The sequence below is a fragment of the Giraffa tippelskirchi genome, chromosome 5, assembly GCF_054371585.1.
Source record: "Giraffa tippelskirchi isolate mGirTip1 chromosome 5, T2T-mGirTip1v1.2.pri, whole genome shotgun sequence".
NCBI classification, from domain to species: domain Eukaryota; kingdom Metazoa; phylum Chordata; class Mammalia; order Artiodactyla; family Giraffidae; genus Giraffa; species Giraffa tippelskirchi.
Genome location: NC_137279.1, coordinates 34,615,593 through 34,632,941, shown reverse-complemented (window position 1 = coordinate 34,632,941; position 17,349 = coordinate 34,615,593). Strand labels below are relative to the sequence as shown.

The 17,349-nt window shown below is 40.7% G+C and overlaps 1 protein-coding gene across 25 annotated transcripts in view; it reads left to right on the top strand.

The window, feature by feature from the left end:
* The window catches only part of RERE (arginine-glutamic acid dipeptide repeats), a 408,969-nt gene that overhangs the window by 140,933 nt on the left and 250,687 nt on the right, over window positions 1-17,349 (top strand). For 21 of the 25 annotated variants that reach the window (XM_081490478.1, XM_081490468.1, XM_081490475.1 and 18 more), the window contains one exon: window positions 5,102-5,570. In XM_081490478.1, coding sequence (XP_081346604.1) covers window positions 5,246-5,570 — 325 coding nt within the window. In that variant the 5' untranslated portion in view covers window positions 5,102-5,245. Of the gene's footprint in view, window positions 1-5,101; window positions 5,571-8,570; window positions 8,668-17,349 lie in introns of all 25 variants that reach the window. The other 4 variants (XM_081490493.1, XM_081490490.1, XM_081490492.1 and 1 more) reach the window with 1 other exon arrangement.

Below are 17,349 nucleotides of genomic sequence, written 5' to 3'. Positions count from 1 at the left end.
GTGGTTGAATAAGGACGAATTAATTGGATTCACTAACTGCATTTGGTGTGAGGGTCAAGTGTCCTCCTGAATCTGGCTTGAGCCGCTGAAATGAGTAGAACCCAGGGATCGGGCACTCAGGTGGGACGAGCAAGTTTTCGGTGCTAAGTGGGTTTCACATGATCCAAGAAGAGATATTTTAGAATTTTTTATTTCACTTGTGGTCAGTTTTACATGATTTATTTCTTAATCATGTAATAGAGCCCCCCTCCTCCCTTGTAGGAAATCAATTCTTGAGGGTAAGGGTGATATTTGGTTATGTTTATATGTTGCATAGTATGATATATGATTGGGTATTATCTGCTGTAGTTGAGAATAAGTCATGACTGACCTAGGTATATATTATTGGTAGTTGACATTTATAAAGCATTTTGCAATCTCTTAAGTGTATTTGCTGTGTATGCATATACTTACGGAGAAGGCAATGGCACCCCACTTCAGTACTCTTGCCTGGAAAATCCCATGGACGGAGAAGCCTGGTAGGCTGCCGTCCATGGGGTCGCGAAGAGTCGGACACGACTGAGCGACTTCACTTTCACTTTTCCCTTTCATGCATTGGAGAAGGAAATGGCAACCCACTCCAGTGTTCTTGCCTGGAGAATCCCAGGGATGGGGGAGCCTGGTGGGCTGCCATCTATGGGGTCGCACAGAGTCGGACATGACTGAAGTGACTTAGCAGCAGCAGCAGCATATACTTAATTCTTGCAGCAGCTCTGTGAATAGCTAATTACTATTCCTTGTTGTTGTTTTTTAGTTGCTAAGTCATTTCTGACTCTTTTGTGACCCCATGGACTGTAGTCCGCCAGGCTCCTCTGTCCATGGGATTTCCCAGGCAAGAATACTGGAGTGGGTTGCCATTTCCTTCTCCGGGGGATCTTCCTGACTCAAGTCTCCTGGATTGCAGGCAGATTCTTTGCCACTGAGCCACCTGGGAAGCCCAGTTATTATCCCAGCCCTACAGTAGTGAAACTGACTCAGAGAGAGAGTGATTTCCCCAAGGCACTAGCCCTGGCAGTGCCAAAGCATGAACCTTCACTTCTCAGTTCACTATGCTTGCAATGCTACCAAGGGGCCAAACCTCATGGGACCGCTGAAATAGTGACAAGAAGTGGTTTCCTTAAATGAGATTTGGGCCCTGAGCATGATTGAAATTTGAGTACTTTATCCAGATTGCTTCTGGTAAGTAGTGTAAGGTGTTTGTATGTGGTTGTTGGCTTCATTTTGAAGAGGCAAACGATGTTTGTGTAGAGGTTTATTTCAGTAACCTGAAACAATGAAGAATAGTTCTGTATGTATAGAATGCCTTTAACTCTGATTAGATTACAGTGAAACTAAGCCAGCCTACCAAGTTTTATCAGTTAAGATAAAATCAAGTGCAATCTGATGAATCTGGAAACTAGTGAGAGGACTATACATTTATTTTTTATAAAAAATCAGTCCTCTTTCTCATGTCACTCCAACCCCTCTGGCTTCCTGAGTTTTGAATGTACCTGAATCACTCCAGCCTCTGGACATTTGCAGTTGCTTCCTCTCTGCTGCAGTGGTCTCCATGTCTCGTCTGTACTCTTAACTCGGGACAAAGCTGCCTCCCTGACCATTGTTTAAAACTGTAGTCCTCCTATACTCCCTTGTTCCCATTGTACTCCCTATGTAAGCTCTTTTAGTATAGTAGATATATATATGTTTGTATTTATGTTTATATCTTTCTCCACTTCCTGGAACATCAGGTCCACAGGCCAGAGATGTTTGTATGTGGTTCTCTGCTGTTTTCCCCACATGTGGGCACGTAACTAGCACACTGGGCATTCAGCACACTAGCTTCGTGGGCATTCAGTTGACATTTGTTCAGTGAATAGATGAAGATTGTTTTAAATCTGAAATGTCTTTTAGATTAGAGTTCTCCTTTTGTTAACTGTTAAACTGGCTTTTGCCATATTTCCTGTTGAACTGGGTTGAGTAGTGGATTGACTTATATTTTCAATATTTTCTTCTTTCTTATGGGGAAGAGCACCTTCTGTTTAGATGGGAAAGATTAAAATGAGTGTGTTTCCTAAACGTGTCTGTGCTAATTATCAGCAAGGATATATGTAGGAAAAGTTGGCCCCTGTGAAGATATAGATTGTAACCTGAGCAGTAGGTTGACATCAGGTCAGGTGGGTTCACCTTGGCGAGGGCTGCTTCAGACTCCACTATAGATGCTCTCTTCTTAGTTCCCCTTCTGTAGCCTGAAACGTGGGGTGATGACTCCTGTTTGGTTCACATCACTGAGTAGTAGACAGAATCCAGTGAGATCATGGCAGGGACCTGCTTTGTGAACCCCTTGCTGTTATACAAAGACACTATAGTGTTACCTACCGAGTAGAACATTTCCAGTGTCCTGAGATGACAGCTACCTTTCTCAGCGCCACTGGATCCCTTACATGAAATGTTGCATTGTTGTTGCATGTTGGTCATTTTATAATGAAGCTCAGAAAAATGATGATTATTGTGGTAAATGCAGAGGGAAAAAAACATCCCCACTGTGCTATAGTTCAGAGACAAATGTGAACAGAAGTTGAACTGACTTTAGCTTTGCATTATCAGTATTCTTAGTTATCTGAAAGTTGGACACACACACACAGAGGGTTTCATTTTGTGGATGCTTTATCTACTGATTATTGATTTTTTTCTTGCTAACTCTCAGCAGAAACAACTCAAAGTTTTTTGTAAGTAGAAGTACACTATATGATTTTGTAGGGAGTAATGTTGAATGTACAGTTTGGACTTACTATTTTTTGTCTGTTTAAGTGCTGAAATAATATTTTCACACAGTTTTCTGGAGCAGTTATCTTGTTAACCCTGGGGAAATGATGTTTTCTTGAACTTCTCTGAAGTATGTCTGTCCTGAACTGAATCTGAGAGTCTTTCAGCCTAAGCTCGTTGTTCTTTTTAGACTCCCAGGAGACCTTGGTATGTTTTCAGTGTCAAAGAGGAATGTTTTAACAACCATGTTAGCTGATGGTTTTCTTTCTTGCATGATTGGCTTGTTCGGGCTCTAAACTTAAGCCCAATGGAGAAAGTAATATGTCTCTTTGTTTTTTTTCAATTGCTAACACTAGTGGCCTCCAGGGACTTGAGGGTTTATTACTGTCTGCTTTGCAGATGATTCATTGAAGCAGAACTTTTGCAGGCAGTAGAATAATTTTTCATTTTCTGGAAATATGTTTAGAAAATTGAAATCCTATCTGAGAGGGCATTTCTTCTGTAGAAGGAAGCAATTTAGGTTTGTGCTCCATACTTTCACACTTCTGACATTGCTTATAGATTATTGGCATTATTGCTCCTTCATGGGTCTCTCTCCCAAAGGTGGTTGTTAACTTTTTTTTTTTCCTGAATGCCTAAGGATATTAGAAGTGTTAATGGGAAGGTCTCTTCTGGTATCAAGTTGGACCTGAGAGGTTTAGAGAGAGTACATGATAATGTTTATGGCTTTGGCGTGACCAAAGAGAATTTTCTCTGCGTTTGAGGCATGTAATTACAAACTGACTTGTTTGTTGTTGTCTGAGTAAAGAGGACTTTTGTTTGTTTGCATGTGTTGTTCCTATCTGGCCTGAGTAGCATGAGAAACAGATGGTTCTCCTGTTGACCAGTTGTCCCCTCTTTCTGCATTAGAGCATCAAGGGCTGGGACCGCAGGCTGTTCCCTTGTGGTATCTTTACTTCTGTACACCTGGCACATAGACGGTGTTTGGTACACACTTGAACAAGTGAGATGAGATACTGGGGAAGGTGATAAAAGATTGCAAAAGAAAAATTACTGGTTATTATGACTGTTCTAAAACTGACTTGTAAATAAAAAAATTTAAATTTTTTAATAAGAATTGGGTTGGAGTTTGGGGTTCACTCTTCTCATTATATTACTGTTCAGACTTTCCTTTTGGGCTTTAGTTTTAGAGAGACGTTTAGGGTAACTATTAATAGTGGATATTTGGAAGAATGTATAAACCACCTAATAATCTCTAAAGATGGAAGGTTATTTTGGGAACCTGTTTGTTTTGTGAAGACAGAGATAATATATCTCTGAGAAACCTTTTTTTTTTTTTTGAAAATAACTAGAATAGTAGACTTAGAAGATGTAGAAAATTGTAAGGCACAGGAATCTTGCTTTGAGGTTGTTATTTTTGAGTCAATTCTTATGTTTATTCTTGAGAGAAGCTTTGGAAATTTGGAAAAGTGACTAGAAAGAGTCTTCAGAAGACAGCGCACTGTGAGACATCCTAAGATGTTTTCCAAGGCTATCCAGATTACATACTTTTTTTTTTCAGGTGGAAATAATTTTTACTGTAGGTTCTTTCCCTTTTAAATTGATATTGTAGGTCACAAAACTCCATTTGTATTTTTGTTGTTGTTCAGTTGCTAAGTTGTTTCTGACTCTTCGCGACCCCATGGATTGCAGCACACCAGGCTTCCCCATCCTTCACTATCTCCCAAAGTTTATTCAAATTCGTGTCCATTGAGTCGGTGATGGTGTCTAACCATCTCATCCTCTGCCCATGCCTTCTTCTTTTGCTTTCAATCTTTAGTCTTTTCCAATGAGTTGGTTCTTCCCATCAGGTGGCCAAAGTATTGGAGCTTCAGCGTCAGTTCTTCCAGTGAATATTCAGAGTTGATTTCCTTAAGATTGGCTGGTTTGATCTCCTTGAAGTCCAAGGGACTCTCGAGAGTCTTCTCCAGCACCACAATGATTGTACCCCTTATATGTTGTTTACTGGAATACACTTTACTTTTTCCTTTTAAAAGGAAAAAACAGTTTGTATACAGAAAGCATCATTTGCCCTTATGTATTCAGATGTTGTTCATTATTAGTGTGATAGAAAATCCCAAACCATATGCTAGCTGAGGGCAGCAACTGTTTATGTTTAAATTTTGTATCACTTGTCCTAACCTTTTTCCTGTGGCCATTAAGAAGTTTTCAGTGCTAAAGCATGAGTAAGGAAGAGAATCATTGAACAAAATATTATTTTAGGAAAGGAAATATGGGAAAATTAAGGAAAACCAATTCTACTCTCTCTTTTTTCTCCTAGCATTTTTGAAACGTTGGGGTTGTTGGAGTGGTTGGATTTTCCCTGGAATTGAGTGAGAAATTCAGAAGACTGAAGCCCAGGCTTACTGTCTACCTTTCACGGAGGCCCAGCCGTGAGAGGACAGAAGAAGGCACGTGGCGAATCATGACAGCTGACAAAGACAAAGACAAAGACAAAGAGAAGGACCGGGACCGAGATCGGGACCGGGAGAGAGAGAAGCGAGACAAAGTGCGTGAGAGTGAGAACTCGAGGCCCCGCAGGAGCTGTACCTTGGAAGGAGGAGCCAAAAATTACGCCGAGAGTGATCACAGTGAAGACGAGGACAATGACAACAACAGTGCCACCACGGAGGAGTCCACGAAGAAGAACAAAAAGAAGCCCCCGAAAAAAAAATCTCGTTACGAAAGGACAGACACCGGTGAGATAACATCATACATCACGGAGGACGATGTCGTCTATAGACCAGGAGGTGAGGTGCCTTTGGGTCTTTATAGTGTCTGTGGTTGAGAAACGGTGTCAGCCTGTGGATGCAGGCGGACATGGAACCCAGAAGAGTGGGTAGTGGTTTGGGGCAGGAAAACTCCAGGTAGTCAACAGCTCCAGGCTTCAGTCAGCTGGTGTGCTAGCCGTTCCCTGTGCCCACCTCTGGGCCTGCCTGTGAGGCTCTCCTTCTGTCTGTGTCTTCTGCTGCTCATTCTCACACTTCACCATCTGCCCAGAACTTTGCCTCTTTTCACGTCCTCCTTTGTCTTTTGTCTTCAGCACTGGTTAGACTGTGGTGAGGCCCTGCAGAGTGGAGTACACGGTGGGACAAGAAAACCTTCAAGTTTAGGGGAACGGGTCATTTTACATTGGCTACAGGAATGACCAGAAGCTAGACAGGGGTTTTTAGTGGCCTTCAGACCAGGGTTTATTCCTCCTGATGACCTCCTTTTCCATAGAATTAAGCTTCAGGGCCTCTAATCAGTGATAATAGATGAAGCCAACTAACCTGCTTTGTTTTCCAGGAAAGGTACTGCGTCCACTCAGTATATTGAGGCTATTGGTCGCGCTTGTTCAGAGAGAGACAGACCCAGCTTGCAGATAAGATGTAGGGAAGCAGGTGGTTCAGAACCTGTTGAACACCAGCAATACCTTCCTTTTTCATTTGATACATTGTGTATATTCAGGTACTTTCCTTACAGAAGTCAGTTAAAAAAAAAAACTAGCTGAAATCAGTTCCTTTGAATGGCTTATGGTGCTGAGGAATGACATGAGTTGCATGAGATGTAGTTAACAGGTTAGAAGCCTCCCAGTTTGATGTTTTTCTAGGAGCTGGAGATTAAAGAGATCATGTCATTAACCTGGTACAGTTATTTTGCTGAACTGTACTGTAGCTGTGCTGAACTTCACATAAAGTACTCGGTTTTTTTCCCGATATAGAAATTAGTTTTGAATTTTGAAAAATAATGTTTTCAAACTTACATAGATTAGCTTGTATTCACTATACTTTTTGGCTGATGATTAACTGAGAAGATATTTATGTAGTATAAAGTTATCAAAATCGAAGTTTCTGGGGGAAGTTAGAGCTCTGTTGTGGAGATTTGGTAGTGTGTAGGTTACCATACTGTCAGGGTCTTTGATTCACCCTTAACGTGTTGGACAGTCAGAATGTCTTAGCCACCAAGGAACATATATCAGTATAGACCAACCGCACTTTGATTGCTATGGACCTGTGTACTTCTAGATCACGAGAAAGGGACAGAATGCATTAACTTCTTTAGATAGAGGTTACAGGATGATACCTTAAAAATAAGGGACGATCTCATTTGTTATTGTGTCAGAAGGCTGGCTGTCTTGTGCAGAACTGAGGCCCAGCCTTTCTCAGTGGAGAGTTACTTTTTTTTCCCCAAAATGCTTCTCCAGAATACTTGTAGTCTGAAATATATGGGAAATGCTGCGTGTACTGTCCCTCATGTGAGACTGTCATAATTAATGACTTGGAGAAGCCCTGCAGTTAAGGAAACTTCTTTAACATTAAAAAAAAAAAAAAAAAAAACCTGCCATTTCCCCCATTTGTGGGGCTGTGGCATCCTGTTTCTGCTGAATATCTCCTTAAGAAAAATCATTTTTGAGAAAACAAGTTTGAGAACTGTTGCACATTCGTATTGCATATTCTACAGGATGGTGGGAAATCTTTTCTTCTTGATGTTTAGAGACTGTATGGAGGGAGGTTGGTAATGGCATATTTTCAAAACAGTAGGTTCTTGTTTTGGGGAGGAACTGTGTACTTAAGGGAGGCAGACTTTGTTTCAGTAAATCTGAGGACCTTTGTGAAACGTGAAAAAGATATACAGCCTCTCTGGAAGCTGTTTTAAAGGACTGAAAACAACAAAAATGGCTTGAAAATTTTCTGTGGCACTCGAGCAGAACCACTTGCTGGGAGACGACCCTGTGCTTGGCCGAGTGACAGGTGTGGCCTGGGGTTTGCATGCTGCCAGGTCCATAGATGTTTGCCTCTTTGGTAAGAAGACAGTCTTTGGCCTTCTCAGTGGTTTTGTTTCTTTTGGGGTTATTATACATTTGAAGGTGAATGACTTCTACCAATAGCTTCTTTCTCAGTGGAAGATGTTAAAATATTGCCTCTTCTTTAGGTTTACCCACACTGAAGAATTGGAAGGTAGGTTACTGTGATTAGATTCCCAGGTGGAACTGTTTTTTTTTTTCTTCTCCTTTTCTTTGTCTTTTTTCTTTCTGGTCTTTGTCTTTCTTAATGCAAAGTACTACAGTAACATCTTCTGTTGGTGATGAAAACCCTTACATGCACCCACCTGCAGAGATTCTCTTTGGTTAGTTGTATCTTAAGGGTTTCAGTAGGGACTTTATGGGGCATCATAAGGGATTCTTCAGTGTATTATTAGTTTTTGAGTGGTAGACCTTTTATGGGCTTCCCTGGTGGCTCAGTGGTAAAGAATCTGCCTGCAATGCAGAAGTTGCAGGAGACATAGATTCAATTCCTGGGTCAGGAAAGTCTTCTGGAGGATGAAATGGCAACCTACTGCAGTATTCTTCTTGCCTGGAGAATTTCATGGACAGAGGACCCTGGCAAGCTCCAGTCCATGGGGTTGAAAAGAGTCAGGCACAACTGAGCACAGTGTCTTTTCAGACCTTTTATGCTCATTTGAAATCACAGGTAAATTTTTTCCTTTTCTGAATTGGTTTCAATACTTAGATTAAGTCTAAATTACAAATACCTCCTAAAATGTCATTAAGAATGAGCCGAGCAGTGAGCAGTAACATGCGGATAAAAATAGACTATTATGTAATATACGTTCTTGTCCTAGGGGAATGGGCCTACGTTCATACTCTTTGGTCTGAGAAGACTGAGGTTTTATTAAGGAAATGAGTATTTAGAATTTGTCATAGCTAAGGTTTAATCTCATGCCTGGTTACAACCAGTTCTTTTTGATCCTGCTCCTCATCTTTGCAGCTTTAAATTGATCTTAGAAGCACAGCATGATGGACTTTTAGTGACACTGTCCACGTTACCTCCTGCCTCAGGGTCTTTGCACCTGCTGATGCCTCAGGTTAGTGACACCCCCACCCCCAACCCAACACACAGACACACTGAGCTACTGTCCTCTCTTTAGTACTCCATTCCAGTGCTATCACCTTCCTCCCATGCCCCAGTTAATCCAGGTACAGTCCTGGAGTCATGTATCTTTCCTTCTTGCACTTGTAACAATAATAATTTTCTGTTTATTTCTGTTACTATTTAGGATGTCTCTCTCCTCCGTAAAGGCATCTACTCTGTTTTTACTTACCATTGAATTCCTGAGATCTACAAGAATAGTGTACCCATAGTGTGCATCCCGTAATACTTGTTTTTTGTTGTTTGTTTTGACCTCACTGCATGGCTTGTGGTATCCTAGTTTCCCAACCGTGGACTGAATCTGGGGCCCTGGCAATGAAAAGCACGGAGTCCTAACCACTGGACCACCAGGGAAGTCCAATACTTGATGAATAAATAAGTTTCTGAAATTTTTATTCAAAAATATATTGACTGATTGATGATGTCACAGAATAATGCTTCTGGAAGTCCATTTTGAATAATTTATTTCCTAGTGAATGATTTAACAGGCTTGTTATAAAAACCAAAATCAAAACCTTGTGGAGTTCTGTGTATACTTTGCATCTGTGTCTAATCTAACTTCTTTGTTGTCCATCAGCCGTTACTCTACTTCTGAGATGACTGTCACAGTGACAAATTGATTTTTTACACAGCTGTGTGCAGTCAGATTTCTCTTATGGGCCGTTTCAAGACAGAGTATTGGTTTCTAAAGTTTGCTGTGGGTGGCATATAAATTTCTTTCTGCTTTTTTCTTCCTTCTTTTCCCTTGCTTTATTGAGATATAACCGATATATGACATTAAGTTTAAGAAAATGTGTAGAAGGGAACTTAATTCAGTCAGAAGGGAAACTACCATTTGTCACAACATGGATGAACCTGAGGTCATTATGTTAAGTGAAAAAGTCAAGAGAAATACCACATGATCTTTCTTACTTGTGGGATCTAAAAAAACCAAACTCGGAAACAGAGAACAGGTCAATGGTTGTCACAGGTGGGGAGGTGGGGGATAAGGAGTCAGGGACATGGGTAAAGGCAGTCAAAGGGTACAAATTTCCAGTTATAAGATGAATAAGTTCTGGGGATGTAATGTACAGCCTGTGATGGGGGTTAAAAATACTGCTATGTGTATTTGAAAGTTGCTAGGTAAATAGATTAAGTTCACATGACACACACACACACAATTCTCTAGGCCAGAATACTGGAATGGGTAGCCTTTCCCTTCTCCAGGGGATCTTCCCAACCCAGGGATTGAACTCAGGTCTCCCACGTTGCAGGTGGATTCTTTACCAGCTGAGCCACAAGGGACACAACACACACACGAGCATGTGCACAAAATTAGTGATTTTATATATATATATTGCAAAATGATTATACCACAGTGAGGTTAGTTAGTATAGCCATCATGACACATAGTTACAATTTTGTACTTACTTAGAAAAAAAAAGTTAAAGCATGGAACTTTAAAAAAGGTATAGTTTCCTTTTGGTTCAGATTTCTGTTTAAAGAGGGGAAGGGAGATACCAACTTTTTAACAAATGGTATGTCCTACCATTTAGCTCCTGATTCTTCACCGAGTGGTTGATATCTGACCAGTTAAGAGGCTGAATTTGGTTTTAAAGTCTTGCTTTTCTGAATAATTGAAAGCTTATCTTCTGCAGTCACTCAGATAAATATTCCTTCTCAAAGTAAAAAAGGAAACTCTGCATTTGGTGTTCCAGGACATACATTTTTGGAGAAAATAAAAGCTCATTTGATCTGCAACTTTTTATCCATGTCTTCTATCTGTAGGAGAATTTTAGGTGAAATTGACATGAAAATGAAAGTGTCTTCTTGAGGCATTCTTATTTGGGAGGGAGTGTGACTTTTTCTGATGATTGCAAGAATATTTTTTGCATCGCAAGAATATTTTTTGTGTTACAAGAAACATGAATCCTGGCATAAAGGCACCTTTAGGGTTGATAATGATTTGACTTGTGTGACAAGATAAGTTGCACATAATAAACCTAATATTAATCTGCTTAAAGCTTTTCAGTGGATCCCTTTTGCTAATAGGACAGAGTCTAAAACCTTCACATGGCACACCAGACTGTGGTAAGATTGCCTGTCTGTGTGTCGTCTTTAGATATTTTTTTGAGAGGGAAGAAACACAGGCAGTGCGTGAGTTTGCAAGGGCTGTCATAATCAAGTACCACAAGCTGAGTAGCTTAAACAACCTAACAACAGAAATGTATTGGCTCACAGTTTTGTAGGCTACAAGTTTGAGGTCAAGGCACTGGTAGGTTTGGTGCTCCTGTTGAAGGTACTGGAAAAGGATCTATCTGTTGCACACGTCTCCTGGCTTCTGAGAGTTCCTCGACTTGTCTGAGTATAGCTTCAGTCTTCACATGGTATCTCTTTGTGTGCCTGGTTTTGGGTCTCACCTAATTTATCCTTTTTATAAAGACACAAATCATTGAATTAGGGCCCCACCTCATTCTAATTAAAAGTGATCACATCTGCAGTGATCACTTTTTTTCAGGAAGGTCAGTCACATTTTGAGGCACTGAGGGTTAGGACTCGAATGTATAAATTTTGGGAAGATGCAGTTCAATACATAACAGGCAGGAAGAGTGTTGTTGCTAGGACTCAGGTTTGAGTGACCTGAGTCTTAATGACCACTTCAGCTCTCCTTAGTTGTGTGTCCTTGCAACACCTATGAAAATAGATTTATTTTTAATCATGTTTTAGTATACTTTTAGTTGTGGATTGCATTAATTTTTTTTTCTGTTTCTATTGAAATTTTACTTTGCCTTTTCCTAAGCCTCAAGAAATGATTGCCTTTTAGTGTTTATTAGGAAGTTATTCAAATCCTGCATATGTACAGGAAAGAATTTTAGCACATAAAAAGTTATGACATTATGAGGGTGGAAGAAACAAGAGAAACTTCTAAAGTTATTCTAACCAAAAGAATGGGAAGTGGTAGAAATTTGGGGAATAGTTAGCCGTATCTTTTTCTGTTTTGTAAGGAAAGGAAGGGTCTTTGAATATAGTGAAACATGTTCCCCATAGCTTGCTGGAGTGTTTGGTGTCAGCCACAGGTCATTAACCTGTTAGAAATGCAGTCTCAGGTTCCACTCCGGATCTACTCAGTCAGCATTTTTGTTTTCATAAGATCCCCAGGTGTTTTAAATACACATTAAAATTTGAGAATCATTGATGTAGACCAGTGCTTCCCTGTCTTTTTCATGTTAGTGCACAGATAGAAAATGAGTGCATTGCCTTGAGGGTTGAGAGGCCCAGCATCCCAGCACACTCACAGGAAACTGGAGTTTAGGCAGATCCAAAAAGGGGAGACATCTACTTCTGACTAAATACACTAAAGCCCTTGACTGTTTCAGTTCAGTTCAGTTGCTCAGTCGTGTCCGACTCTTTGCGACCCCATGAACTGCAGCACGCCAGGCCTCTCTGTCCATCACCAACTCCCGGAGTCTACCCAAACCCATGTCCATCGAGTCAGTGATGCCATCCAACCATCTCATCCTCTGTCGTCCCCTTCTCCTCCTGCCCCCAATCCTACCCAGCATTAGGGTCTTTTCCAATGAGTCAACCCTTCGCATGAGGTGCCCAAAGTATTGGAGTTTCAGCTTCAACATCAGACCTTCCAATGAACACCCAGGATTGATCTCTTTTAGGATGGATTGATTGGATCTCCTTGCAGTCCAAGGGACTCTCAAGAGTCTTCTCCAACACCACAGTTCAAAAGCATCAATTCTGCGGCGCTCAGCTTTCTTCACCGTCCAACTCTCACATCCATACATGACCACTGGAAAAACCATAGCCTCGACTAGACGTACTTTTGTTGGCAAAGTAATGTCTCTGCTTTTAAATATGCTATCTAGGTTGGCCATAACCTTCCTTCCAAGGAGTAAACGTCTTTTAATTTCATGGCTGCAGTCACCATCAGCAGTGATTCTGGAGCCCCCAAAAATAAAGTCTGACACTGTTTCCACTGTTTCCCCATCTATTTCCCATGAAGTGATGGGACCAGATGCCATGATCTTAGTTTTCTGAATGTTGAGCTTTAAGCCAACTTTTTCACTCTCCTCTTTCACCTTCATCAAGAGGCTCTTTAGTTCTTCACTTTCTGCCATAAGGCTGGTGTCATCCGCATATCTGAGGTTATTGATATTTCTCCCGGCAATGTTGATTCCAGCTTGTGTTTCTTCCAGCCCAGCGTTTCTCATGATGTACTCTGCATATAAGTTAAATAAGCAGGATGACAATATACAGCCTTGACGTACTCCTTTTCCTATTTGGAACCAGTCTGTTGTTCCATGTCCACTTCTAACTGTTGCTTCCTGACCTGCATACAGGTTTCTCAAGAGACAGGTCAGATGGTCTGGTATTCCCATCTCTTTCAGAATTTTCCACAGTTTCTTGTGATCCACACAGTCAAAGGCTTTGGCATAGTCAATAAAGCAGAAATAGCTGTTTTTCTGGAACTCTCTTGCTTTTTTGATGATCCAGCGGATATTGGCAATTTGATCTCTGGTTCCTCTGCCTTTTCTAAAACCAGCTTGAACATCTGGAAGTTCACGGTTCACGTATTGCTGAAGCCTGGCTTGGAGAATTTTGAGCATTACTTTACTAGCATGTGAGATGAGTGCAATTGTGCAGTAGTTTGAGCATTCTTTGGCATTGCCTTTCTTTGGGATTGGAACGAAAACTGACCTTTTCCAGTCCTGTGGCCACTGCTGAGTTTTCCAAATTTGCTGGCATATCGAGTGCAGCACTTTCACAGCATCACCTTTGAGGATTTGAGTGTTTAGATCACAGTAAAATGTGGAAAATTCTTCAAGAGATGGGAATACCAAACCACCTTACCTGCCTCCTGTGAAACCTGTATGCAGATCAAGAAGCAACAGAACCAGACATGGAACAAAAGGCTGATTCCAAATTGGGAAAGGAGTTCATCAAGGCTGTATATTGTCACGCTGCTTATTTAACCTATATGCAGAGTACATCATGCAAAATGCCGGCCTGGGTAAAGCACAGGCTGGAATCAAGATTGCTGGGAGAAATACCAATAACCTCAGATATGTGAGCTTGAGTACAAATTGTCAGTTGTGAGGGAGAGAGGGAGCTGTAACCGTGGGTGCTTACACCATAATAACTGTGGATGACCACCGTTTTTAAAGCACCTGCTCCTTTCCAATGCTGGACTTGCTTTACATGTGTTGTTTCTGCTCCTTAAAATCTCTGCACAAATGAGCCATTGTTTTCCTATAGTATCTATGGAGAAACAGGCTACACAGCTGGTTTGTAAGTCCGAGTGGGCCTGGGAGAATTGGTTAAAGCCCAGAATGAATTGACCTTTGATGCTTTTGAACTGTGGTCTTGAAGAAGACTCTTGATAATCCCTTGGACTGCAAGGAGATCCAACCAGTCCATCCTAAAGGAAATCAGTCCTGAATGTTCATTGGAAGGACTGATGTTGAAGCTGAAACTCCAATACTTTGGCCACCTGATGCGAAGAGCTGACTCATTTGAAAAGACCCTGACGCTGGGAAAGATTGAAGGCAGGAGGAGAAGGGGATGACAGAGGATGAGATGGTTGGATGGCATCTCCGACTCAATGGACATGAGTTTGAGTAAACTCCGGGAGTTGGTAATGGACAAGGAGGCATGGCATGCTGCAGCAGTCCATGAGGTCGCAAAGAGGTGGACATGACTGAGCAATTGAACTGAACCAAACTTGGAAAAATTACTGAAGATAATGAAAATAAGAAACACAGTTATGCTGAAACATAAAGAAGGGATAGGCCTGTTTCTTAGAAAATGCAAATGAAATAATTTGCTCCTTTTCTTTCTCCTACTCCTGAAGTCAGTATATCTTGCCTGCTTCTGAAAATTGTTTCTCTCTCTTGCTAGATGTATATAAGGATTAATTGTTGCAAAGGTAAATGGTTAACAAGTATAAGAAGTATGTTGAGCAGGGTGAGGTAAGGAGTTGCAGAATATTTAGGATAAATTTTGATCACTGAATTTGAAACCTTAACTCAGCAACTGAAAGGGAAAATACATTGTTTATGTGATCTAATAAATGTGAGCGTATTGTATTCATTAAGTTTTGTTGTTTGTTTTTTTTTAATGGAAACTGGAGAACATTGGCCACATCTCACCTGAAAATAATTTGTTGGTAGAGTAACTCACAGACTGGGTGGACACCTGTCTGGATCAAGGGCAGTTCGGATTTTGGGTCAGCAGAAACTCCTGACCATTCCATCTGGGTGCTACCCCCCAGAATAGTGTCCTTCAACATTTTCCTGTCTTGCTGTCACTCAGCTCCAGTCACAGCCTCAGAACAGTAGGTTGGTTGGTGGAACTTGAATTGCATGTCTGTGTCTTGTATAAAAGAAAGACAGATATCTTGATTTATTGTTCCCCCTAAACTCCACCTGGTGGGGCTATGGTAATTTCCCTCAATGGAATACAAGAGTGGTGGGGGCATAGATGAGAGAGGTTCCCATGTACCTCTTCATCAGGAGACTGTCACTGTGCCTCCAGATTCAGAGAGAACTTCTAACGACATATGGATATTTATAAATAGTTTGTTTTGCTATGCATGTGCTGGGTAAATAGAGGAACAGTGTCAGCACAATGTGTGATTTGTGCTGATTCATATGCAACTTTCTAGGCAAGAGGTGTGTGAATAGAGGGACTGGGATTAGAGTGTGCAATTACACGGTGTAATATAGGTTACATTTTAGCAGAAAAGGAAAAAGTAGGTGAGAATTTAAGCCTTCAATTTGGCTGTCGCCCTGGTGAGAGCCCTTTCGTTTCTTTCTAAAGTGAAATGAGTAAATGATGCCTGACCTGGGGCTCTGTCTCCAGAGAGGTGCCCCCACTTTCCGTGCCTGCTGTGGTTGCCTGCACAGAAGCCCCAGGTCAACCTGCACTGTTCTGGTACCTTTGAATCAGCACCTGTTCTTTTAATGTATTTTAAATATTCCCTAAGGCATTTTTCAGCCATTCTGGGTCCCTGCTTGGATGGTGCTATGTTATTTCTTGAGGATATGCTTACTGATTTGAAAAAAAAATCTGATTTGAGAATCGCAGAAGTTTGAGTAAGCTGCGCCTTACTTACCCTGTATTTTATTTTTAATATGCATTTTTTTAGTGAAATATAAGATTTTCCCAGATACACACACACACACGTGTGTGTGTGTGTGTGTGTATATATATAGTGTTATTCCAGAAGTATCTACGTGACAAGCAGTGAACCACAATGTATCCTTAACCTGTATATTCCAAAAGCAACTGAAATGTTTTGTATGTGGCCATTTTTTGATGAAAATCACCCTTACTCATGGCAGGTATGTGTTAAATAGTAATCCTTTGAAGGTACTTTTTATGAACAGTTAATCATCAAACTCCGAGATCTAGCTTTCTGGTCATCTATTTACCTTGGTTTCCTGGGTCCCAGTCGTAGCCTGAATCCAGAAATCCTTTGACACCTCTTCCCCCCAGGACTTCCCCTCTGGGGGTCTCTCCCCATCTCACAGTCCCTTTACCCCTAGATATTTCATACCTGGTTTAAATACCACCATTCTAATTTCTCTTGTCTTTAACTTGCTGGTACACTCCAGAAGGACATGAATCTTTTTTCCTTTTAGCTCATTGATGTACCCCAGTCTGGGACATTCTAGGCACTTTGTTATTTGTTTGTTAGATACTTAACAGCATAAGCAGGGTGATGACTCCACGTGTGTTCACGCTGTGTTTCATGGACAGCCTCTTGAGTAGCATTGTCTTAGCTGTACTGCCTTTAGGAGATGGGCAGTAAACACATGTACAGAATCGTTGATGTCAGGACTTTCGTAAGAGGGGTCCTGAGCTATTGAGAAAGTTTACTTTGGGTTAAAAAATTGGCATTCAGTTGGTTAAAAGCTATAAATTAGAAGACATGGCTCTATTTTTTTTAAAAGTTCAGCTTACAAAACTTATCCCTTTTATAAATTAAATAAATTTTAACAGTTAATTTAAAGAGATTTTTGAATTGTGATTAGTCTTGTTTATAGTTAATAGTTTCAACATTGACTAGCTTATTAAGAAAATAAATTCAATATTTGATTTCTGTTGTTGAGTCTTTTTAACACAAATCTTTAGAGTACTTAACACTTCTTATAAATGAAATTAACCATAACCTACGAATGAAGTGGACCTAAAAAGGTGCCTTAGATATTTCAGGGTTGTGCGTAAACTCACTTAGGTTTCTGAATCAGTTACTTACAGAGAAGCAGTGCAGGGCAGTCTAGTTCTACCATGGGAGAGGCAGGCAGTGGCAAGGGACAACCTCTGTGCCTTTTTCTTCACCAGTAAAACGGGGAGCAGAATACCCACCTCAAGAGCTGTAATAGGAATTACATGAGTATACCCACACATACACACGGGGCTTCTTTAGAAAGGGCGAGCATATATTGCATTGGCCAAAAGTTTGTTCGGGTTTCCTGTAAGATCTTTCCCAATTAAATGGCCCTAGGTGGTGTTTTTTTTTTTTAATTGTAATTTCAAGAATATTGTTCCAAGCCACATTCTTTCAACTATAAAAAGAATAAAAATATCAAGTCCTGATTTCTTATTAACTTCCAAAATGTTA